Here is a 24,812-nt window from a genome sequence, read left to right on the forward strand (position 1 = left end):
AGTCCTTCCCTGCCCCTGGCTGCCCCAGCACCCGCATATCCCCCCTAATTCCCCCCTTTAAACCCAAAAGAGGGTTAACAGGGAAGGTGGGGGGTGCTGGGGGCTGGCCCAGGGGCTGTTTATTTCTTGTCTAGACAGGGAGTAGCTCCCGGCTGCGGGATAAAGGGGGACGCAGCAGACAGATAATTCAGCCCTGAACGTGTCCCGCTGCAGGGCGAACGCTGCTGGGGTTCAGCAAGGACCTGAGGGGCTGCACGTCCTCCCCAAACATCTCCCTACCCCACAGCAGCACCACAGGCTCCATCTGCCCCAGGAAGCTGGGGGTGGGGGGCAAATCCAAGTTATCAATGAATATTTATTTGGGGAGGGGGAGAGGAAGCTGGGCTATGTACATGTACATTCAGTCACAGAGGTTTTCTCCCCAAAAAAGGCCCCGTGAACGTATATTACAGGCGAAGGGCTCCCAGTTGTTGGTGGTGTTATTTAAAAGCTGGGGTTGTGCCCCCCAGGACTCGCTGTAGAGGGCAAGCAGGGAGATGTCCTCACAGGCCTGGGATGCTGCGAGCCAAGAGGATGGTGACACGTTTGGTGGCAGCCTTGGGACAACATCCCCTCAAGAACATCAGACTCAGCCTCTTCTTTTCCCCGGCACCCAGGGCCAGTGTCCAAACCTCAAGCTGGTTTTCCAAGAGCTAAAACCACGTCAGGGTAATTCAAGGCTGAATTCTTGGCCCTGGTCCTTCTTCCTTACCCCCCCCTCAGGTCTCAGCGACAGGCTGGGGCGTGGTGGTGCGATGCCCAGAGATCCCAGGAGAGAGCCCCTGGAGCTGGGAGATGCCAGAGGAGGAGGCAGCAAAGCGGTGCCGGGCTCGGTGATTGTATTAGCAAGGAGCAAACATGCAGAGTAGCGATTTAGTGTTCCCATCTCACCACCTCCACGGCCCTACTCTGTTCTAAAATGAACAGCTCGGTCCTGCTCCCCACCACGCCAGGGGGGACACGCTCAGCCCCAGCCCACCCTGCTCCCACCCTCTCCCCTCGTTACTACGGGTTATTACTCCGTGAAAGGCGGATGATTCTGCCCTGTGACAGCTGGATGAGGAGGGTGCAGGGTGGCTGCCCGGCTGTACAAGGGAGGCAGCCGACTTCAGCTTCACCTCCAGCATGGTGAAGTGTCCAGTTACTCCCCAAAACCGCGCTGGATGTCTGCAGCAGGGACGGCGTGTGGGGTCCCCGCCTTGCAGGCACGTTCTGGGTGGGGAGTGAGCGATGGCAGGAGAGCTGGAGGTGCCAGTTGGCTGCAGTGCAGCCAGATAACAGGCCCTGCTCTCCGAAAACGGGCCCCTGTCAGCTGTCCTTCCCTCCAGCCAAGGTTAACACCACGGGTCCCGCTCCGCTCGCCCGCGGCAGAGGCTGTCGCTACGCTGCCAGGCGCTTTCGATGAGGCTCTGAGCGTCTTCGCATTTCTTCTTGACAGCAGCGTCCAGAATGGCCTTGTGCAGGAGATCGACCTGAACAGACACGTGTGAGGCCGTCAGGAGGGGAACACACACCAGCTGCTTCTCCCCATCACCTCAGGAACTGATGGGAAAATCGCTTCTGTCATTGACAGAGGGGATGGAGGGTGACAGGGCTGACCCCAGTTCCTCCCCACTCCCCTTTGCCAGCCCTCAATGCTCATGGCCAGGGGGCTTGGGCTCTGAATCTCCCATCCTAGGGTTACATGGCCACAGAGCTCTGTGGCTCTCCTGCCTTTCATAGGAAAGCTGGCATCACCCACACCTTCCTCAGAAGATGCCGGCCACGTTTGCTCCTCCGTGCTGGGTAAGTGTGCGACGCAGCCTGGCACGCTCACCTGGTAGATGTTCCTCCACGCAGTGTTCAGTGCTGAGAGGAACCTCTCCAGTTCTGTAGTGCAACTAAAATAGAGGACCCAGGGGGGCAGGAACTGCTTGCGGTCCTGAGCAAACTCCTAAATAAGAAGAGAGAGGCTGGGTGTTACCACCGTGGTCCTTCCCCAGCCCTGAGCTGGCTGGCCCTGAGGCACCATGCTCACCAGGATGCAGTACTCCTTCCCAGCCTCCGTGGAGATGGCGGTGATGTCCGTCAGCTCCGTGGTGCCCAGCGATCGGAAGAAGCTTGTCTGGCAGTCCTCGTGGCACGTGAACGCCTTCTCGTCCGTCAGCACGAGGCAGCAGGGGACGCAAGGCGTAGGGGCAACGCCCTGGGGGATCACCTGCACGGGGTGGGGAAGAGGGGGGGTTAAAATCTGGCACGAAGGAGCCCCCATCTCCGTGGGGCAGCACTTCTGGCTTGGGAGAAACCTGCCTGTTCCATCCCTGCCAGACATCCCTGCTCCCAACGGCAGCATTGTGCTGGCTGGGCTGTTCCCTGAAGGTGTTCCCGGTGAAGGAGGGGGTCCATGACCCACGTTTGGGGGCCTGTTCCCAGCTCACCCCTTTGGAGACAGCCTGGCAGAAGTACTGCATCCAGTCTGCCATGTCCTCCTCGTTCTCGGCGCTCAGCTCCAGGGAGGGTCGGTCTGTCAGGATCACCTGGAAGGAGTGGGGCCGGTCGGTGGTGTTGGAGCGCCGGCATCCCCCACACTGCTCACCGCTGGGAGAGAGGGGGGAGGATGGACATCAGCAGGACAGACAGGCCGGCACTGGCCTGACAGCAGCCTCTGCCCACCCTCCCCGTGCCCCATGTCACCCCGTTTCCTGGGCGCCCCGTTTCCTGTGGCTCTCCAAGGGCAGCCCCTGTCTCTGTGCATCATGGTGGAGCCAAGTTGAGCCCTCCAGAGGCCAAAGTGAGCGGCACCCACACCCAGCCAGGACCAAGCAGGGTGTCCCGTGGCACGGACAGACCGTGTCCTGCCCCGAAACACCTCCCCAAACACCCCACAGAGCCCCAGATCCCTGCTTACCCCATGTTGATGGAGAGCAGAGGGGTGACGTCCGTGCGGTCTGGGTACTGGTACAAGATCCCATTGCTGCCGTTGGGGAAGATGAGAGAGATGGTAACTGGAGTCAGCTCAGCTCCAGCAACCACAGGAACACGCTCTACCTTCGGTCCCACAGCCACTCCTGTCCTGCCCTCCACCCACACAGCCTAAAGCTGGTGGCTTTGGCCTCTCAGGTGACAAGACAGGTCCTATTCACCTCCCAACAAGTTCCTGGGCAGCAAACTGGTCCCAGAGCCACCTCCAGCAAGCCCTGGCTCAACCCAGTCCTGTCCCACAGCCCACCTGAGCACTATGAAGCAGGTCTTCCACTGCTCCTTGCCCAGGTAGGAGGTCCCTGCCTTGTAGTGCAGGATGCCGTCCTTGGTGACCGTGTTTTCGGTGGAGGTGTAGCTGTTGTTGGTGGGACCCAGCGCCTCATCCATGGGGTCCTCCCAGTGAACAAGGCCATAGAAACGCACGACCACGTCACAGGCCTGCAAGCATCAGGCAGAGAAGTCAATGGGAGGGAGTCTCCTGTGAGCTACACCACGTGTAGCGATGGCTGCGGTATCCAAACTCACCTCACACTTGGACTCCTGAGCCACAAACTTTGCAAGTGCCAGTTTCTCCATGGTGGCATCCATGAGGATACTGGGGTACGGTGGCTCCCGGCACCCTTTGATCATGGCTGACTTCAAGGAGACCAAGAAGAACCTGAGGAGGAGATGGGAAAATCTCTGGTGAGGCCAGGGCAAACAGCCCCTCTTCTCCTTCAGGTGCTCTGATGCTGAAGGGGCTTCCAGACCAAAGGGTCTTGAATTCAACCTTCAGACCAAAGTCTGAACTCCAAGAAGGAGATGGGAGAGACCAGGAGATGATCACTCATCCCAACCCAGGCTCTAAAGAGGTCACCATCTTGAGCCAACACCACGCAAGACCCAGGGCCAAGACCTCACCCCTACTTCTCCCAAGCGACACAAAGGACGCGCAGCCTGTGTCACCCAACACCTGCAGCACTGAGCCAGTGGCATCAAACCAAACCCCCTCTGGTCACAGGAGACTGTGGTGAGGGGCTGTCACTGGTCTCTCCTGCATTTCCCAAAGCACTCCTTGAGTCCCAGGCCCCAGGAGGAAAGCGCTGTGGGTTGCCACCCGGTCCCCGCTTACTCGGTGAGAGCCACGTCCGCGGTGTCGAGCAGGAACTGCTTCCTCCGGTTGGTGCACACCAGAGTCACCGTCTGCTGATCCAGCCCAACCTGCACCACACAGGAGCGGTTTAGGGAAGGGAAAGAGGGGTGGTGGAGCAGGATTGAACCTGGCTTCTGGCCCAGGGAGAGCTGGTTGCTCAGCAGTGGCTCTGCTACCCATGGTACGAGCAAGCTGGGCACCCCACAGAGGGGGGAATGACTTCTGATTCTCCCAGCCTCAGAGACTCTTTAGTAACGCTCTGCACCAACACAGAGGCCCACAGAACACCCCCCATGATGCTCCTGACATCCCTGTGACCAGAGAGGTGAGGAGTGACCCCCCCCAACTCGCCTCCTGCTCCCCCTGAAGAGGGTTTGGCTGTGCTCACCGAAATGTAGTCCAGCTCATTATAGGAAACGGCCTCCTCCACCATGTACGGCTTCTCCGCTGCCCCTGGCACCGACACAAAGAGCCACGTGAAGGGGGGAAAGGAGCCCAATCCGGGCTGCAATGCAGCAGCAGCGACAGCCCTGCAAACCACACTGTCCCCCAGGCAGCACGGAGCCACGGGACATGTGTCCCAGGGCTCCTCCGGGGACAAGTCACCCTGAGCTCATTAATGAGACCGCCACCGCTGCAGGGGACATGGGGGAGCCAGCCAGGAGCTGGCAGGGAAGGCAGCGAGCTGTAGTGCCCTAGTTTACAGCCAAGCCCCAAGCATCCCTCCCTGCAGCTGAGCACAGAGGCTGTCGGCACAGGATACCTTTCCTGATCAGGTACACGTAGCAGTCTGTCAGCAGGACATAGATCAGCTGCAGGTTCCCCTCCATGTGCCCCGTGCTCATTCGGATCATCTGTGTGGAGAGAGAAGAGCTCTCAGCCCACGGCTGATGCAGGCACAGAGCTGGTGCTCCGTGGGAGATCCAACTGCAACCACCTTACCCGGAACAACTGCTCCTCGTTCTCCCGAAAGACGTGGATCATCAGCAGGAGGAGATGGTTGTTATCCACCCTGGGGAGACAGACAGGAGAGGGTGGATGTAGCCAGGGGATGGGGTGGATCTAGGAATCCCCTTCCTTGCTGAATTTACCCATCAGTTGGGCACCCCCCAGGAACTTCTCCTCCTGGAGAAGATGACCATCCTGGAGATGGTCTCTGCTCTGCTTCCAGAAACCCAGGGCAAAGGGAAAAGCACCAGCTGGAGCTCAGGATTGTTTGGAAGATGCTCTCCCTGCTGAGCTCTCACCTGAACTCAGAGGGATGGGTCAGCTCTGAAGGGCTGCCCTGCCCTTCCTCCACACCAGAGTCCTCGGCGCTGCTCAGGGAAGGGCTGGGCCGCTCCTTCTTGGGCTCATGGAGAGCCTGGGGCTTGGTGGTTTCTGTCTGGACAGTTTGGGGTTCACCACTTGTCCCTCCAGATTCTACTGCCCCAACTGCTTCTCCCTCTCTGCTTTCTTCTTCTTCTTCAGGAGCCTCAGGGCCACCAGAAACATGTGGCGGTTGGCCAGGCCCTGGAGTGTCATGGTGGCCACCACCTGGTGCAGCAGCGTTTGGACTCTCGACGGTAAAGCGGTAGAAGTCCATGGGGGCTGAAATCCCCTCGCTGAAGTCGCCAGAGGACGATCCATCTGGGGTGTCCCCTGGCGTGCCAGTCCGAAAGGACCGCCCGGGGGGCTCCAGGGGGGCGTTCCAGCCCCCGGGATCCAGCTGCCCGTTGAGTCTGTCCATCACCTTGCTCAGGGGCTGCCCCACGCTCTCCATGGACGTGTCCTTCATCTCGGGGATGCGCAGAGCCAGCTGGCTGAGGGTGGAGCGCTGGCGACCCTCCTCCTCCTGCCCACCCGGGCTCGGCTCTCCCCCCGTGGCCGCGGGGCCATCGTCTCCCTGGGAGTCCTCTCTGTCACTCAGCCCGTTGATGCCGCTGTCCCCGCTGGCCTGCTGGGTCTCGGGCGCTAGGGGTGCAGGGTTGCTCACTGGCTCTTCACTCTTTGCTTTCTTCTTCTTGCCTGTTTTCTTCTTCTTGGCCAACCTGCAGTGAGAAAGACCAACAGACGTCACTCCTCTGCGTCCACTTCGATCTCTGGGGGGCGGAGAGGCATCCCACCCCTTCCCAACAACCTTCCTTGGAAACTTCCCCTGCTGCAGAGAGATCCTGAGCTCAAGAACATCACTCAATGTGATGCCACAGGGCCCCCATCTCCGTGCCACCCATCACATGAAAAGCAGGGCATGGACACTGTTTCCTTCCTCTCCAAAAAACCCCAGAGGCATCAGCTGCTAATGCAGCACCCTGGGCTTCCTTTGGCTGCAAAGGGGGGGTCACAAATGGATGTGGAGAAATCCCTGTCTGAGAGAGTGCAAGGGGCTGGGAAGGTAGAAGGTTTCAAGGGGACATGGGACTGCTGTGTCCCCGCCTGCCAGAAGAGGGAGATGCAGGCTGGAGCCCACGGGGACATCAGCTGCGGGAGCCTTTGGGCTTCCTGTGGCACCCAAAACTGCTGCCAGGTCACAATGGACTGGGACCTGAGCATGGTGCTCCCCTTCCCTTGTGTCTGCAGGACTGATGGGTGTGATGTAAGCCAGCTCCTCCACTCCTCCCAGGAAAAACAGGGTGCAAGAGGGAAGCACGGGCCTGCTGGGCTGGTTTTGGGGTTCCCCTGTCCTTGGGTGTGAGCAGACAGAGCCTGGAGCTCTTTGTCTGGGTGAAGGGCTCTGAGGAACCCCCGGGGATCTCCTCTGCCAGGAGTCAAACACAGGCCAGCAGCTCTGCAGAGGCATCTCCTTCAACAGGTTTAGCCACAGCTACAAATGAGAGGAGGGATGGGAGGGAAGGTGAGAGGCCCAGAGCTGCTGCTAAGCTGCCACCAGCCAGAGAGCTTCAAAGAGCAGCCCAGGGCTTCCCCTGAGCTCCCTGCTACACACCATCTGGTGAAGGCGTTTATGTCAAGCCAGCCTGTAGCTCCACAGGCCCAAGGGACCAGCTCTGGTGACACCTACAGAGCACCAGTCAGGATCTGGAGGTCTCAAGCCCCTTTCTCATGACCGTATGGAGGCTGCACCACAAACACTGGCTCCTGGGATAGACAGGGTGTCTCATCATCAAGCTCTGGTGACAGACAGATGACACTCGGGGGGTGTTTCCAGACTCTGTCCCTACCTGATGACCTCCAGCTCCGTGCAGCTCTCAGACTGGTCTGTTCCTTCAGGGGTGGCTTCTGTCTTCTCCTGGGAAGCTGTGTGCACCGGTGTGGTGTCGGTGGAGGACGGCGCGTCAGCCTTCTCCTCGTTGAAGGGGTTGTAACGCTGGGTCGGGCTCTTCACAGAGGCCTTGCTGCTGCCATTTGCCTCTGAAGCAGTGGAAGGTGGGCAGCTGAGTGTGTCTGTGAGGTCTCCATCTGCAAAGACAAGGAGGGAAGAGCGGGATTAACGTCATCTTGGGCAGCTGGATCCAGTCAAATCAAGTGAAGCTGCTCTCTGGGGGCTCGGGGCACTACGTGGTCACCAGGCTGCTCCAGTGACACCATCCTGGGCACTGGCAGAGCTGTTGGACCAGCTCAGCTTCAGGCATCACCACAGGTGAGGAGGGACAGAGAGGCCAGTGCACAACCCAGCATCGTTCTGCGATTTGCACCCACTGGGAAATAACAGCTCAGTCACCCAGGAGCCAGCAGCTGGGTTAGGAAGTAGAGGGAGGATCCTTGGGAAGGAATCTGAGGGGTCTGGGGGCTGTGGTGTTCCTTAAGGAGATGTCAGCGAGCTAACAAGGCTGCTGCCCCACACTGCTGCCTCTCCCTTGCCATGGGGCCTCAGGAAGGTGCTGCTCAGGTAGAAGGGAGCCAGCCCATGGAGCAGCAGTGACCCTCATGGAGCTGGCTGCTCGCACCAGACACACACAGAGGGGCTGGAAGCGTGGCAGAGGAGGGGGGACAGTCACTGGGGGTCTGAGGGCAGCACACACAGGTCATGGCTCAGCCTGTGTTAGTCTTCAGAGGGAAAAGGAGCAGAGGAGAGGGGCTACAGGAGTCATGCTCAGTTATCCACCACAAAGCCATGGTTAAAGGAGGGTTACCCACACCCTTCTCTGCTCCAGCACCCTTCGCTCCCAAAGCCTCTTGCTAGGCAGGGAGGGAAACCACCTGCCCCAGCAGACTGATTGGGGGGTGCTGGGTTTGAAACCCCTCATCAAGAAGCCTACTTAAGGCAGTTTGTGCCTGCTGATCTCAAAACGCTGCGTGGCTCCTGCTGAAACTCCTGCCCTGGCTTTTAACATCTACACTAGAGGGAAAATAAAGCCCTGAAAAGCTCCCAGCCCCTGCCACCAAAACAAATGTCACTTCTTTTGCCTAAGCTCTCCCCTGGTTCTGTTGAGACCAAATGATCTTTGTCCCAAATACAAAGTTTTACCCCACAACCTGTTAGCAGGGAACTGCCCCAGCTTTCCTAACCTCTTGCTGTGTGTATGAATGGTGAGGAAAAGGGACACAGCAGGAAGCTACCCTGGCAGGGAGGGATGATGAAAGCTTTGCCACAGCCCAGGGTTTTGCTCAGCATGCAGGAACCCAGCCTGGAGCAGGGGTGGATCCCATTGGAACCACACGTGCCTCTGAGAAGCAGAGGGGTTAGTGTCCCCCCCAGCACCCCTCAGCTTCTCCCAGCCTGCACCCAACGCCCATGGTTAAGCTCCTCCCTAGGTTTTGGGTTTGGAAACGTGGTTTGTACCCTTCAGGTGTGTGCTCAAGCTCCAGGGACACTTTAAACCCTCTCTGAGCATCTCTGTGAGTGGGGTAAGGAAGAAGATGGGAGGGAGCGTGTTAAGAGCCCGAGAGCCACCCACATGGAGTCCAGGCAGGTTTCCCCAAGTACTGAGGTGGTCCTGGCCAAGGCAATTCGCATCCAAGGCCCCATCCAGCTTTCAGCTGCCAAGGACAGGGCGTGGGGGTGTTTCCTCTGGGGGTAAAGCCAGGGGTCTCCTCCTCCTGTGATGTGCAAAGGGCACGGAGACTGTTTGGGGAGGAAGGAGAACCTGATCTCTCCAGTGGGTGTGTGCTCTTCACTGTGAAGGTCAGACAGAGCTGACACATTGGGTTTAGAAGTGGAAAGAGGGGAAAGGGGAAAGGGGAAAGGGGAAAGGGGAAAGGGGAAAGGGGAAAGGGGAAAGGGGAAAGGGGAAAGGGGAAAGGGGAAAGGGGAAAGGGGAAAGGGGAAAGGGGAAAGGGGAAAGGGGAAAGGGGAAAGGGGAAAGGGGAAAGGGGAAAGGGGAAAGGGGAAAGGGGAAAGGGGAAAGGGGAAAGGGGAAAGGGGAAAGGGGAAAGGGGAAAGGGGAAAGGGGAAAGGGGAAAGGGGCAGCACAGTGACCCAAACTGAGCACAGGGAAGTGCTGGGTGTTGCAGCTTCAAGAGGAATGTTTTGGTAGAGCTGAGCAGGGTCCAAAGAAGACAAAGGCTCCCAGGTAAATCCCTGCAAAAGGCCCCAGATGAGAGAAAGCAGCATGGATCCAGCTGCTTTCCAGGGCTTTCAGGAAATCAGAGAAGGTGGATCAGCTTTTCCAATCAGCATCCTGTGTGCTTTACCCCCAAGAGGAAAATCTGTGGTGTGAGGTCAGCTGCCACGGCCACGCTCCTTCCAGAGCCACTGATCCCTGCTGCCAGCTGGACTTCACAGGCTCCTTTGTGCCTCCAGCAGCCCCAGAACCACTCTCCAACCTCCAGCCTCACACCTGCTATGCTGAGCGCTGGGGCAGACGCATCTAGGAGACACTGAGGCAGGAAAACATCCCTCTGCTCTGGGATGTACAGCCAGGTGAGTGTGCAGGAGCCAGGGAAAGCTCTGCACGTGGTCTCACAGGAGATGAGACACACAACCTCCCACCCTGGGGGGATCTTTCCCTGCTCCTTTCTACCCAATTCCATCAAGATGTGGTGGTTGCTTGTTAAGGAAACGAATGGAGGAGCATGCAGCAAGCTTCAGGTGGCAGCAATGCGGAGAGAAAAAGAAGATGTTGTAACAGATGAGTATGTCCCACCTTCCCAGTCTCTGCTGGGCATGGTCTGCATTGCTGGAAAGACATCTCCAAAATCATAATCTACAAAAACGAGGGATAAAACTCAGGATTAGAAACACAAGTAGTGGGCTGGGAAGGGGGACAGGGGAAGAGTGTGAAGGGGATTTGGGGAGGGAGGTGGGAGAGAAACAAAACAATCTTCCACTGGTATCTGAAATGCATGAGAAGAGAGTTAGGGGATATGGATGTAAATGGGAACCAGCCATGCTAACAGCTGTTCCTGCTGGGTATGTGTGTGGGGTGGGAGCCACCACGGGGCCAGGGGAGGATGAAGGCTCTGTTCTCCAAGCTGCTGGAAAGCTAAACCAGAAGAATGTCTGCTACCTAATGAGGGATCCCCTCTGTGAACCAATTCAATTGCTCTGTGCCTCAGTTTCCCCACTTCACACTTACCTCCCACAGATACTCTGCTGTTTGACTCATTAATGTTTGCAAAGCCAGGGGTCTGATTAAAGGGAAAAACTTGTCCTCTGATCCTAAAATCCCCAGCTTCACCTACACTCCCAAGGTGACGAGAGGCTCCTGTTGAAACGATGAGCAGTGAGACAGTTACTGAAGTTCAGTCCCTCCAGGCCGGAGAGGCAGCGGCAGCGCCGGCTCTCCGAGGCTCCCCCACCGTCACCATCCCCGTCCTGCAGCTTGGGGTGGCATCTGCACACCACCAACAACCCCCTCTCCACGTGTGGAAACTGAGGCACAGATCACAACTGCTGCTGGCACACACAGAATAGCTTGTGACAATGCCAAACCCCCATGTCTAGTTCTAAAACCCTCCTGGATCTCTTACTCCAAACCCCTCTTCTCTGGAGCATTTCAGTTTCCATCCACCAAATGGGCTGCAGGACGCAGCCAAACCCAAGTGCCACCCTTTGCCTGGTTAACAGGGACAGGCTGGAGATGTGCTGGCACCAAAGTGGGTCCTGCTGAGGGAGGAACAGGAATACAAGCCCAGGGGTGCAGCACGCTCATGCCAAACCTCTGGGGACAGAGAAGCTTCTTGTGCCTTTTATTGCTATGCTCCTTGTGCCTCTGGCATCAGCACAGCCCTGAAAACAAATCCCTTCACGCTTGCAGCACGTGTTTTGGATTAGGAAGAGCAGCAGCAGAGCTGCTCCTTCATGTGAACACATTTCATGAGGCAGAGAAGCTCCTGCTCCAGCCTGAAGCAGGTTAAGGGGCAGGCACAAGGTCTTCTGGGTTCATCAGGAACAATATCCTGCCCACTCTGCTCAAGTTAAGATGCATAAAGAGGATAAAACAGCAGTTCCAAGACCACTGGCTGCCTTTCTCTCTGGCTGCAGACATGGAGAAAAGCCACTGGAAACTCCCCACCACCTCCAGTGTAGCTGGGTCTCTGGACTGCACAAAAAGCAGTCTAAAAAGATCCTCTGCAGCCCTGCACACCTCACTGAACTGGAAGCTGCATTCAGATATGGGCATGGATCTCACTCCACGGGGATTTCACTGGTTCTTGCTGAAACAACCTCCCCCCAGATGGAAACGTGGCCTCAGGTGACCAGCAGGGAAAGTCTTTCCCCCCTGGTCTGAGTCAAAGGGGTGTCCACAGCTTAAACCCCAGCACCTCCCAAGGCAAGAGAGGAGAGACTCACAGCCTATCTGCTGCTTCTTGCTTTGGTCTCTTCCAGCCCATCATTTCCCACCTCATTTGGCATCAGAACCAGTCCAGCAGCTCAGCCAAAGTGGGGTGTGGGAGTGCACAGCCCTGACCAGACCACTGACCTTCGCTGGACGGAGCGATGGCGCTGTCGTCCCACTCCAGGTTAGTAGAGGTGACAGAGTTGAAGGAGTTGAGGGACAGGCTGTCAGAGCCATGCACAGAGCTGGGCAGGCGGTCCTCAAAGTCCAGCAGGTACTGGGGTTTGTAGTAATCTGGCATGTATGGGGCCAGGTCCAGGTAAGGAGCGTCCTGCAGAGACCAGGGCGTGGGGTGAGTCGGGCTCTGCACAGTTATTAGTGTGGTGAAAACCACAGTGCTGTCCTGGAACAGCCATTCCTGTCACCTTTCAGAGGAAACCCAACAGCTCCACCAAGGGTTGGCTCTGTGTTCACCTCAAGGGACACCAGTACTGCATCCCCATCCACCGCCCTGCAGCTGCCTTCCCCACACCCACCTCGCTCCTCTTCCCAGGAGTGCAGAGGGATAACTGAGCGACAGGAATAAATCCCACGGCTGGATCTCCAAAGATCCCAGCCTAAAGCCTTTCCTAAGAGTGGCACCTTCATGATTTCAGCTGTAGGCCAACCAGACTACGAGTAAACCTTGGGCCAAGCAGCCCTGTGCCACCCAGGGCCACCCTGCTCCACACCCCCCTCTCCCAGAGCCAAGATAAGACACTCACCAGGTCCAAGTCAAAGCGGATGAACTCCAGCCCAGACACCAGCGTTAAGAACAAGGTCAGATGATCGTGACTGCAAACCAGAGCGTTCCTGCAGCATGGATGAAACAGAAGAGCTTTAGAGATGTGGGAAAGAGAAGACATAGCTACAAGCATGCTTCTGTTTTCTTGGTGGTGTGTTTACAAACAGCCTCTAAGAGCAACGTCAGACACACATGGCTCAGGACAGGCAAAATATCCCATGTGAGCTATCCCAAAACAAGCTACAGCCAGATTCCCAGGCATCCACTGGAGCTGGGTCCCTGGACAAGAGCTCAGAAGCTCCTTGGAAAACATAATGTAAAGAGTACATCTGGAACTGGGAGTGAGATGCTTGGAGGCTCTTACACAGGACAGTGCATCTGCATCTGGGACCTTTAAACCAATCATGCAAAGCCTGCAAGAAAAGGTCAGATGCTGATGGACCTGTTTGTTCCCCACTGGCAAATTAGAGCTTGCTTCTGGCAAGAAGGGATGCCAACCAGTGCCCAAACAAGAACTGGAACAAGCTGGGATACTCACTTGACGTAGTACTTGTGCAGCAGGCTTAGGTTCTCCTGGAACAGCCTCAAATAGCTCTCCAAGGAGTTTTCATTGAGGGCCAGGTACAGCCATGCCCGGCCTGAAAAGAAAGCAGCAGAGAGATTTATCCATGGGGAAACATCTGGGAAGCAAAGCAAGGCTGGAAATCACCATGAATGAGTTCAACCACCTCAGATGGTTCATTCACATTCGTGTCATTTCAGGGTAACAACAGCTACAGCCAGACATTCTGGGGCAAGAGAGGTGATGCCTCCCATCTGCCAGGAACACTTCCAGGAGCAGATCGCTCTGGTGTCACAGCAGCAGAAGCTGGACTACGTCTCTGCCCCCACACCTGATCCCCAGGCACGATGCAGTTATTTCTAGAGCCATCGTGCCATTAGGGCTGGATTCCCAGGGAGCTGCCTGCTGGCTCCCTCGGTCTGCCTGGAGCTCCAACCCTCAAACAACGGGGCCAGCACAACCAGCCTGGGCCTCCTGCCACACGTCCCCAAAGGGAGACTGGCCCTGCAGAGCTGGGGCAGTGCCTGGGAATACTCACTGCGCCCCAAGTTGGTGGCCACGTGCTGAAGCACTTCGATCTGCTTGACGGCTTCCCGGCGCGTGAAGTGAACGACCAGCACCCAGTAGCCCGAGGAGAGATCTTGCAGGCTGTTAAGATGAGGAAGGTCAGAGGGAAGGTTAAAGAAGAGCTTTGTTATCTCCACCCCAATTACTAGATGGCTGCCCACCTAGCAGAGCCCAGCGAGAAGCAGCCCAGCAGCTGCTTGGCGCTTACCCGTAGAGCAGAGCATGGTCCAGGTGTTCGCAGAGCCGCTGCAGCACCTTGTCATGGTTTCTGATGGCTGGTGTCTCGTCCTCACAGGCAGCAAAGTAGCTCTGCAGCTGCAAAAAAAAGAGAGCCATGGCTCAAACACCCTTTCTGCCACCTGGGCAGATGTGGATGCCAACACACAGCCAGCATGAAGTCATTTTTTTAGTCACCCAGCTTGCTAAACCCCAATGCAGGTTACTTAGAGATGGGTTTACCCTAAAGGCAGTAAGGAGAACCTCACCCACTGAGGCTCATCCCCAGTTCAGAGACATGCCAGCACCATGGCCATGGCTGCACAACCCACCACCCTTGTGCAGAGCAGACAGGCTGAGCTGTACAGCTGCCTCCTTTGCAGCAGGAACCCGGTGGCTCCTCTGCAGGGGCGCAGGCATCGCAAAGCTGTTCAGAGCAGAAATAAATCAAGAGCTCTGGGCTCTGTTTTTAGCTCTGCCACGGACAAACTCCCTCCTCAAAGTCTCAGCGTCGTGCCATGGGAAACCCTAGCTGGGGAGAGGGGTTGATTCCAAGTCTAAAAAGATGCTCCAAGTCCAGGAACTTCATTCTTGCAGCTAAATCCGTGCAAGATCTCAGCATGGTTTCAGCATCCTGGGAAGGGACAGAGCTCGAGTGACCAACCTGACGCTGGGTGTTGATGCCAGGCAGCTGAGACCTGCCCCAGCTTTTCAAACACAGGCTGGGACAGCAGCAGGGACTTGGAGGGTGCAGATATGGTCACAGGGACAGGGAAAGGCAGCTCAATTAATCCCGAGTCATTTGCTTCCACTGGGGAGAGGCTACAGCAACGCCTGGTCAACCCACTTGTGGTGGAAGTCGGTCTGCTGACAGCAGCCCTGGGAGGCTCCACACAGTGTATGTTGCTTTTCTGCTTCCACAAAACCTGCTAGAAATCCTAGAAATCCCCTTACACCCAAACCCTGCATCCCCCCTGAGCTCACCCACCAGCCTCCTCCAGCCCCTGAAGCTTACAGAACTATCTAGGTCCCTGTCCTGTGCATACCCAGCACCCAGGTAGGGAGATGACTCGCCTGGGATGTAACCTCAGCTGCCTATGCCCTGTTTCTTGGCTCTGGATGGTGAGCAGGGTTCACCTGAGCCATGACAACACGTCACCCATATGTACATCATTTTGGTGACCCAATATATCTTTACCAAACCTCACCAGTTCGACTGTAGAGTTAAAATACCCCAAAACTTGATGTTCTTGTGCTTGTCGAGCCCGACCTGTCCTTAGAAACTGGTTTCTCCTCCTGAATTATTACTCAAGCCAGAGAAACTCCTTTAGAAAACTTACCCAGTCTCAATGTAAAAGTTACCAAGAGGGCACCTCACAGACCCTGGGGAACTGTTCCCAACAATGTTCAGAAAGACAGGACTATATCTCACTCCAGCACTCTCCTGGCTTGGAGACCTTGGCTGTCTCTGGAGCTCTTAGGTAAGAGGGGAGAGCCAGGCGTGTCCCTGCACGGAGCAGGTCCCAGCCCTTACGTGGGAAAGAACTGCTGAGCCCTGAAGAATCACAGCCAAACTCCCTCATCCCATCACATGGGGCAGCTCAGCCAGTCCCTGTCCTGTCTACTCCAGAAGGTAAATCCCCTGGGGAAGGAAATATGCAATACTGCTCTGTTTGCAGAGCCACCCACGGGTGCTGTGGCGATGCACGGACCTTTCACAACACCCAGGTGAGACCCAAAGTGTTTCAGCTCAGCAGCTCTTACCTGGGGTTTTTTTGGAAGGAAGCTATCCCAGATGATTTCCACTATTAATAGGCAGCCCAGACACAAGCAGGGAGCAGAATGCCCTCAAATCCCATTACTCAAGAACTATTTCATCAAGATTCAAAGGCAAAAGTTTCCTGGCTTGCCCCAACCAGGCTGTTGCCTCTGCGGAGAGCTGGGGCATCCTCAGAGGAGGGTTCCTGTCCCGGGTGTTTCTGCAGGCTCTGTGCTCCCCTGAGGAAATGTAGCTGGGGGAAACCCCCAAAATAAGCAGGCCCTGCATTAGCTTTCTGCTAAACCCAAGGAGATACTCAGCCAGCTCCACACACACAGCTCAGGGAGGTCATCCCAGAGGGAACTTGGAGCCCGTCTGTGTCCCTGACTGGAGGAATTCCCCATGACAGAGAGACCCCAAGCCTGGTCAGTGAGACAGATGAGCAAATAGAAGCATTTCCTCTTTTTTCTTTCCTTCCTTCTCCAAAAATAACTTGTGTCTTTGTTACAGTCCTTCGTGCAGCCAGCTCACAGCTCCCAACCCCCTTGGCTGCTGCACGGACCAACCTGCTCCCACCATCAGAGGATGCCACCACGCTAACTGGTCATCTCAACTTCAAGAAGCACCAGTGAATCCCTGAACAACCCATTTTTGTTCCCCAGAAAAGCCAAATATCCCCTCTGTGAAGGGGCCCAGGTTTTGAAGGGCTCCTTCTGTGCTGTATTAAGGCTTGGTGTTACTTTTAGCTGCTCTGCAGGGAGCACGAAGCCTCTGGCTCAGCCCAAACCACTGAGCCCTTCATCACATCCTCTTCCTCAGGATGCTGCTGGAAAACCCAGCCCTGTAGTGATGTTCAGAGCAAACCAACCCCAAAAGGCTGAAGCCTGCCCCTCTGTGACACCAGGAGCCAGAGGATGAGCTGACGAGGCTGTGCTTTGCTCAGTCACGGGGTCACACCAGCCCCAGGCACGTGGGACCCTGCGAGCTGCAAACACACGCTCAGCAGTTTCGGGTGTGGATTCAGGAGCTCCCAGTCGAGCTGTCATCACAGGGAAGCACACCAAGGGCTCATCCCTTCCCACTAGCACAGAGATGTGCCACCACCAGACGGTTGGTGCTACGTCAAGGACAGCCCTGTTTCCAGCATCCCCCCCCCAAAACCACCACCACCAGCTCACAGTCCCCAGCAGAGGACACAAACGGCCCAAGAGTGAGATCGGTCAGGTGAAGCCCTGCCCAGCTGCCACGTGTCCGTGGAGGAAACAAGATAGAACAAGCCTGAAGATCTCTGGGGTGAGGGTGGCAGGAGGCTGGGACTTGCAGAAGCTGATGGGGAGGTGTTTTCAGCTTGGGAAGAAGGGTGAAGACACACACAGAAGAACCTCTCCCAGTTGGTGAACACAATCCAGTTGTATCGCTTCTTAAAAGGCTCCTCAGCCTGCTCCAAGATCCACCTAGTTAAAAATCTGTCGGAATTACAACCACGAGCATCCCAGGGCAGTGGCAGTGACCAGGGATGATCCCAGCACCCAACCCTGGCTGTGCAGCACAGGCACTGTCCTGAACATTTCTGCTGAGTGCTTCCTTCCCTCCTGCAAATCGCTGTAAGACACGGACGACCCATTTGAAACCAACCTCTCCCTAATCCCAGCGTGGCAGACAGACCTGTCTGGGAGGTGGTGACCAAGCTTTATGAAGCATCCTCAAAGCAGCTCCCTGACCTACCTGGGCGGTGAGACGGGCTGGAGACTGGGAAAATCAGGAAGGAATAAGGGTAAAAAGAATTCACCAAGAGCTACTTGGGTCACCTCTCCAGAACTGGAAGCTTGAAGGCTGGCTGGGATGGATGACTCCTGTGGGGTACGGTGAACGCCTCGAGCTCTGACCCAGGACTATTTATAGACATTCCTGTGGCCAAAATAAGTGTGGTCGGCACGCAGAAGGCAGCCCTGCCACTCACCCAGACCACGCTGCAGCCCCGACTGGGCCAGAGAGCTGATGTTGTGACAGCCTGGGACAGAACCTGCTTCACTGAACTGGCTACAAAAGCCTGAACACTCACAGCTGAGGGGTTAAACACACTTGAGAAGAAAGCAGAGGGAACAGAGAGCTGGTTTACACAGTCTTTGTGCTCCCCACACCCTCACCTTATCCCCACCAAGGATTTAACCCCCTGTTTGTCAATGGTTGGGGGCTGAGTTGCTGTTTATCAATCAGGAGCTGGTATTTTTTGCAGGCTACACCACACCCCGTGCTGGCATGCACACCAGAGGATATCCCTTGCACAATTTTATAGCCTGCTAATTGCACCATGGCCAGTGAGTGTGAAGCTCTCCAGGCTCATCTGCAAAGCTCCTGTGTTGTGAGAGCCACCAAAAAAACCAACCAGGCAGCCACACTGCCAAGTCCAGTCTCCAAATCCAATCATTCCTGTGGATGTCCTTTGAAAGCTCTCCAGTATTTCTCCAACCTGATTGAAATATATAAATACAGTCTCCTGACCTGACCCCAGCTGGCCCCACCGAGTCCTCACCGTAAATCTGGCCCGCAGATGTTTCAACTAGCAGCTTTCCAACACCAAATTCATTTCCCTGTTGTGCTTTTAGTATTTCCCTGGCAGGACAGACATGATGAAAGGAAAGCAAACAGCCCAGTCAGGGCACCCTTTGTGTTCCCTCAGCTCCCTGACCACAGCAGCACAGTAAAGGCGAGAGGAGCTCCGAATCCCGCCCCCTCACCCACAGCACACAGCCTGCAGAGGGGTTTTCCTCAGCTGCAGGAATTCAAGACAAAAGCAACACCCCAGAGCAGCAAGTGGACAGCCAGGACCTAACAGGAGCTGCAGCAGCCCCTTCTTCCACCTCAATTCCTGTCTTCTCACCGTTTTCACCAGCAGCTGGGAAGACACCTTCTCCAAGCTATCAAGTAGGTGTTTTACCTGGAGGACATTGTTTCATGAGCCATCCAGGCAGGCAGCTGAAGATGCAAACCCTTTGCTGGACACAAAACCCTTCCCAAGTATTGTCCCAGCACCTCCTCTCCCACCAGGCTGCACAGCTGGATAAGGACAGTGGCATGTTACCTACGGGGCTGCACAGCCAGAATAACCCTCTGCAGCAACAACAAACCCAAACAGGGTTTTCTGTGGGCACAGCTTGCAAAGCTGTCCAACAATGTGATTAAAAAAATGCTGATTAAGAAGCTGGTTTAGGGTCTTTGGCACTCATCTGGGGCTGCCCCCAGCGCTGAGCACCCTCAGGAGCAAGCCTGATGCTCCCATGAGCACCAGAAAAAGGTGTCAGGAGACTGACCTTGTCTGGCACATGGGGATAACAGCTCAATCCAAGGGAAGGGGCAATGGGAAGGGACAGGACAGACACATAAGAAGATAAAGAAGCAACTCTCATACTTGCTCAGGGAAGTACAGACATTCACTGGCAAATGGATGAACAGGAGGTTGAACTTCTTTGCCTGAGAAACTCTGATTCTTCCCTACCACCCATAAAAGCCAGCTGAATTGCAAGGCAGGGGCATCACTGTACACTTGTATAACACAAAGCCCTGAAACTTCAGCTCTAGCAGGACTTTCTGAAGGTTGCATACCTGATCTGACACTTCTCACAACAAGCTTCCAAACCAGCAGCAGCCTCAGCACCCAGCTTCCCATCCTGGACTCAGTAAACCTCGCCTGGATGAAATGCATCAGCACGCTCGGAGCATCCACGTGTTAGAGGCACCACAAGTGATGCTGGAGCAGCCTGGAGAGAAGCAGAACGTGCTTTGTGATGTGTAGAGACAGGAGCCTGGAACAGGCAAAGCTGAAACCCACAGCAAAGATGCTCCATGGCTGGAAACACAGAGCTTGGAATCATTCCCAAGGTTGTCACCTCCTGGGACACATAACGCTTGTCAGTTCCCACAGTCCCAAAGGCTTTTCCAGAGCTTTCCTTCGTTATTCCTGAGTGGCAAACCTCACAGCAGGCTGGACCCATGAGTGGCTCAACCAGGGACAGGTTTTTTTCCAGGGGTGACACTTGCAAGTCAGAGGGAACATCCTATTTGCACCGTGGCAGCGAGCAGAGCGCAGGGAGCAGGGGATGGGCATGGAGCTGGCTGCTCGTGGAGCAGAGTCCTCGTGCTCACTGAAGGCAGGTGGGCAGGTCACACGCTCAGCACAACATCAAAACAAGATGTCATGGGAAGGAAAAGAACAAGCCTGGATGGTAAAGAGATGAAAACAAGTGAGCACAGGGTGCTTGTGCCCTGTGAGTCTTGGGAACAGCGATGCTCCCACACTGCTGCTCCTTGCTTGCTCGCCGGCTCTGAATCTCTCCCAGCAGACCAAGCCCTCTGGCCCGTGGTTGTTTCGGTTGCTCCTCCTGGAGCAGGATATCAGAAGTGGGGAAAGCTGAAACGGCTCAACAGCCACTGAACTTGCGCAACCAGGGGCTCGGAGAGGCTCAGAGGCAGGGCTTCAGCTCCCTGCACAGGACCCACCGCCAAAATTCAGCCTCTTAAACCAACTGCTCTCCCAGAAAAACGCTTTGTGGTACTGGCAGGACAACAAACGGGATTATTTCCTCCCCAAAAGGCTATCACAGCCTTGTCCAACAGCTGGTTTTGAGAAACACCTCCTCTGAGTATGAAGAAATCACTTCAGGTATCTGCAGAATCCAATCCCCTTGGAACTACAGAAGACTAACCTCCTGTCATCACCAGGCCCGTGTCAGGATGCTGCACTAGGAGTTTCTGGAGAGAGAAACCTTGAAATACTCAAGTAATCCAAGAAACACACGGCTGTGCTCTCAGCAGAACCACAGCAAGCAGCTTGGTTCACTCATCAAGCCTCAGAAGGCCACTGAAACACAACGTGTCAGAGCCATGAGTGTTCACAGGCTTCTTAAAGCACCTGAACAACCCTCGTGTCTTCATGGGTGACTTCAGAGCTCTGTGAGGCTGTGGCCACAGCTTCTGCTGGGGGCTTCTGGCAGACTGGCCAACCTGGCACACATCCCAAAGGGGCACGCCAGGCCTGTGCCAAGGAGAGTGGGCTGCATGTACCCATGCTGGTCCCTGCTGCGTGCTCCCCACAGCAACAGCAGATGTGGCCTGGAGTCAACATGAACGAGAGGAAATACCCTGGCAGAGATAAAACCCCTTTGTGGTCTTCGAGCCAGCGAGGTGCCCCTCAACGGGAAGCACAAAGCAAGTCACTGCCCAGCTATTTTCACATCTCTGGAGTCACTACCTCTGTGTCATGGTGGCTGGGCTAATTAAATCCACCCAGCTAGAGATAAGCACCTTCCCGATGTGATTCCAGGAGGGATGCTCCTCTCCAGCACTACCTGCTCCTCTCCAGGACATGGGCACTAAGCCATCTCCAAACCCAGCCTCCCCTGCCGTGCAGGAGAAGGAGACACGCCGCAAGGCAGAGCTCAGGGAGCCCAGGGAACTCCAGAGACAACTCAGTGGTACAGGGCTGAATATCTGGTCTGGAGACAAGCAGAAAAGACACGGCATTAATTCCCTGTGGGGGAAAGTGGGAACCTTCCCAAAGTCATGCATAACCAGAGCAGAGCCAGAGCTTTTGGCAAGAACTCCTGCAACATCAGCAAAAAAAACGTCACTCCACCTGATTGACATGCACCCAGGATCAGCTGCTCCAGAGTTCGTGGGAATGAGTGTCCTTCAAAGCCACTAGAAGACTGGGAAAAAAAAAAGAAGGGAGCCCCAAAACCTTGGATTCTGAGCTCTGTTCTGATTCTAAGCTTAGCTCCTGGAATTCACAACAAGGAGCACTGCGCTCTCACCACCTCATCACAGGCAGGACAGCAAGAAATCCTTCCTTAACTCACTGCAACATCCAGAAGGGCATGGAAACCCAACAGGAGCACACAAACCCACGATGCTACCACAACCAGGTCACTTGTGACAGCTTCTAGCTACCAGGAGACGGTTGGCCAAGGATGGGTATGAAGCTGCTGGCATTTCTAGCGTGCTTATTACAGCAGAAAACCAACTGGGAGGTACCAGGAAGCAGCTCTCATCCCACTGCTGCCACACACAGCACTGTCTGCTAGAAGGAGCGCTGGAGCGAACCAGGATCTCCATCTCACGGCTGAAAGGATGCACACACTGAGCCACACCACACCCAGCTCCAGCCTTTGGCCTCAATAAAGCCCTAATTATTAGGGAAAAAGAAGGGCCAGGCACCCATTTGCACAGCAGTTTGTGCTGAAGCAGCCCCCCCAGCAGACAGCTGGATGGGGAAGAGGAAACGGTCACGAGACAGGAGTGAGGAGCTCTGTGGCATCGCACTGGCCACATAACAAGAGCTGAAATAACTTCTACCTCCCAGGCAGGACACGGTGAAGATGGGAAATCAACACCACCCTTGGAGGTGTGCTGGAACTCAAGGGACCTGGGGGACAGCAGGATGGCCACGAGCAGCAATGTGCCCTCGTGGCTAAGAAGGCTGATGGCATCCTGGGATGGATTAGAAGGGGGGTGGTTAGAAGGTCAAGAGAGGTCCTGCTCCCCCTCTGCTCTGCCCTGGTGAGACTGCACCTGGAGTACTGGGTCCAATTCCGGGCCCCTCAGTTCCAGAGGGACGTAGAACTCCTCAGAAAAGCCCAGCGCAGGGACACCAAGGTGATGGAGTGGAACCCCCAATCTCCAGGACATGGGTGAGGTACAGGGATGGTCCAGATCTGGAGTATTTTTACTGCTGCTGCTACTCAGAGCCTTACATCATAACCAGGCACCTCAGCCTTCAGTGGTGGGTTGTGCCAGCTTGCCCAGTCCCAAGGTGGGGTTTAGTCCTGGCTGCCTTCTAAAACAACATCTGATTTGCAGTCCATGGACTGCTGAGCATCCACAAACTCCTCTTTGGGTCCATAAAGCTGAGAAGAGAAAACCTCTCTCATCATCTGGGAGCTTGGAGAGGCATGACCACCACTGCAAACACCTCCAAAACCTCCTCTCCACAACTCAAACCTGCAACGATGGCGAAAGTAAGGAGAGAGCAACCTACACAGCTAGGAAGCTGTGGCAATCAGGGGCAAGGCACTTGGAAAGCTGCTCTGTGCCCCATGACACAATCCCGGTGACAGGGAGTTACTCAAGACAGACCCAGAGGTAGGGAGAGGAAGATGAAGGAGATTTTATAGCATTTCCAACAGGAGCCTCCAAGGATTTTCTGAACGCACATACAGTATGTCCAGTGAATCCTGTGTGAGAAGAAGTGTATCCTTATACACACAGGGAAACTGAGGCAGCCAGGGCAGTGCTGCAGTTCACTGTAACACAGCTTGGAGCAGGCTGAATGTCCTCTTATTTCCAGGTAGATGAAAGATTCTCCTTAATTTTTAAGAGGATGGAAAGGTGAGAGACCAGAGGATGGGGTCACCAGTGGAAGGAAAGAGAAAGGCTGGGAGAGGTTTGCATGTCCGTTCTACGTCCCACAGGAGTGGGGCTCCAGCCCCATGGGAACATCCCACCTACGTCCCACAGGTGATGTCAGGCCACCCCTTCCTCAACAGCACCAAGAACTCTCTTGTGATGGTCTCTGCAAAACAAGGTTTCACAGATACATCCACCTCAGGTCACACTGCAGAGGACAGGAAAACTCCCATTCCATAAGGCAGCGGAAAAAAACAACAACTGGAGGAATGCCAATGGGTCCAGAAAGCCTCCTTACCCCCAAAAACTTGGGCTGAAAGCTGAAACAAGACTCTCTATCTCCCCAAACAGAGTTCATGTTCCTTCTCCACAACGGCTGGAGCTCACACATGCAGCAGGCAGGACATGTGGCCCAACTCAAAACCTCCAGCACATCCTAACAACTCACTCCTGTCACCACCCCAACCAGAGTCCAGTGTCCCAGTCGCCCCTGTGCCAGCACACAGACACTCCCCACCAAAGGGACAGGCTCTAAGAATCGCTCACACCAGCAGCAGATGCCAAGGGGCCAGAAGTGAGAGGCAAGCAGAAGGATGAGGAGAAAGATGCAGGATGTGTCTTCAGACCAGGGCACAGCCAACCTACAGCATATGCCTGGCTGGAGGGAGGACCTCTCAAAGAAGGGTTTAGTCCTGGACTCAGCTAGATACCCCTCATGTAGAGCCCCAGGAAAAGGGACTCCCCCCAAGATCCAGGATCACATCAGGATCTGGGATCCCCTCCCAGGATCTGGGATTACCCCCTGCTTCAGATAAGGGGGAAACCCAGTACACCCCAGTATACCCTGATCAGTAGAGCTCCTGGGGTGACCCTGGCAGTGTCACTTTGACAGGGTGGGCCAGGGGGCCAGACCCCTCACCCCTGGAGTGTCCCTGTGGGGTCCCATGGCACCAGCAGAAGGATGTCTCCACCTTCGCATCCCTGGCACAGGGTGTCCCTTGGGTCATCCCCAAACCAGCACAGAAGACAGGCCGCTGTCCCTGGCCTCTGGCAGAGGGGATGCCAGGTGTGCCTCACCCACTGCCCCCCCAGTTCCTGTCCCAAAGAATTCCCCAGTGTCCCCACCGTGGGTGCTGGGGGTCCTGAGGGACTGACCCCGCCTCACGCCTCAGCAGCCCGGGGATTCCCGGGGGGTGTCCGCCAGCCCCGCACCTCAGGCAGAGGCAGCTCCCCGGGGACACCCCAAGGCCGAGGGGGGAGCGCCCAGGGCTGTCCCCGTCCCCACAGCCCCTTCAGAGACGGGCGGGAGCCTCCAAGGCCCCGGGAGCCTTCGGGGCCCCCTCAGCCCCACGCCGGGGCCCTCGCAACCCACCTTCTTGACGGAGAGGGAGATGTTCTCCAGGATTCGGTCCTTCACCTCCGCCGGCTCCATGGCGCCTCCGCCCGCCGCCGCCGCCGCCGCTGCCGCCGCCCGTCGCCGCGCTCGCCCGGCGGAGGCCGAACGCCGGCCCGCCCGCCGGGCCCGCTCGCCGCCCCGCCGTTCCCCGCCGGCCGGCTCCGTCCTGCCGGCTGCCCAGGCCCGGCCCCGGCTCCGGCCCGCCGGCTGCCGGCCTCCGCTGCCGCTCAGCGCTCCATGGCCGCACCGGGGGCCCCCCGCGGCGGGCGCGGAGGCGAACGGGGCCCCGCGGAGAGGAGGGAGCGGAGCCGCACTCGTGACGGGCAGCGAGCTCCGC

The 24,812-nt window shown here is 56.2% G+C and overlaps 1 protein-coding gene across 3 annotated transcripts; it reads right to left on the minus strand.

Moving 5' to 3' along the window:
* Positions 1-446: 446 nt before the first annotated feature.
* Positions 447-24,515, minus strand: PLEKHM2 (pleckstrin homology and RUN domain containing M2). Of its 3 annotated transcripts, XM_084274625.1 has the most exons (20): positions 24,452-24,515; positions 13,912-14,018; positions 13,675-13,784; positions 13,113-13,212; positions 12,555-12,642; positions 11,935-12,121; positions 10,156-10,215; positions 7,291-7,528; positions 5,380-6,162; positions 5,075-5,144; positions 4,896-4,986; positions 4,521-4,585; positions 4,112-4,200; positions 3,526-3,658; positions 3,248-3,438; positions 2,927-2,992; positions 2,457-2,616; positions 2,057-2,236; positions 1,856-1,972; positions 447-1,511 (listed from the first exon to the last, which is right to left on the minus strand). In XM_084274625.1, the coding sequence occupies exons 1-20, from the start codon at positions 24,509-24,511 to the stop codon at positions 1,374-1,376; spliced, it is 3,033 nt and encodes a 1,010-aa protein (XP_084130751.1). In that variant the 5' UTR covers positions 24,512-24,515; the 3' UTR covers positions 447-1,373. The 3 variants fall into 3 exon arrangements, 2 of the variants coding, with proteins under 2 accessions (XP_084130751.1, XP_084130752.1); XM_084274626.1 differs by lacking the exon at positions 10,156-10,215; XR_014617822.1 differs by lacking the exons at positions 447-1,511; positions 1,856-1,972 and having other exon boundaries at positions 2,197-2,236; positions 2,457-2,555.
* Between the last annotated feature and the right edge of the window lie 297 nt (positions 24,516-24,812).

The sequence above is a fragment of the Gallinula chloropus genome (genome assembly GCF_964237585.1).
Source record: "Gallinula chloropus genome assembly, chromosome: 23".
Taxonomy (NCBI): Eukaryota; Metazoa; Chordata; class Aves; order Gruiformes; family Rallidae; genus Gallinula; species Gallinula chloropus.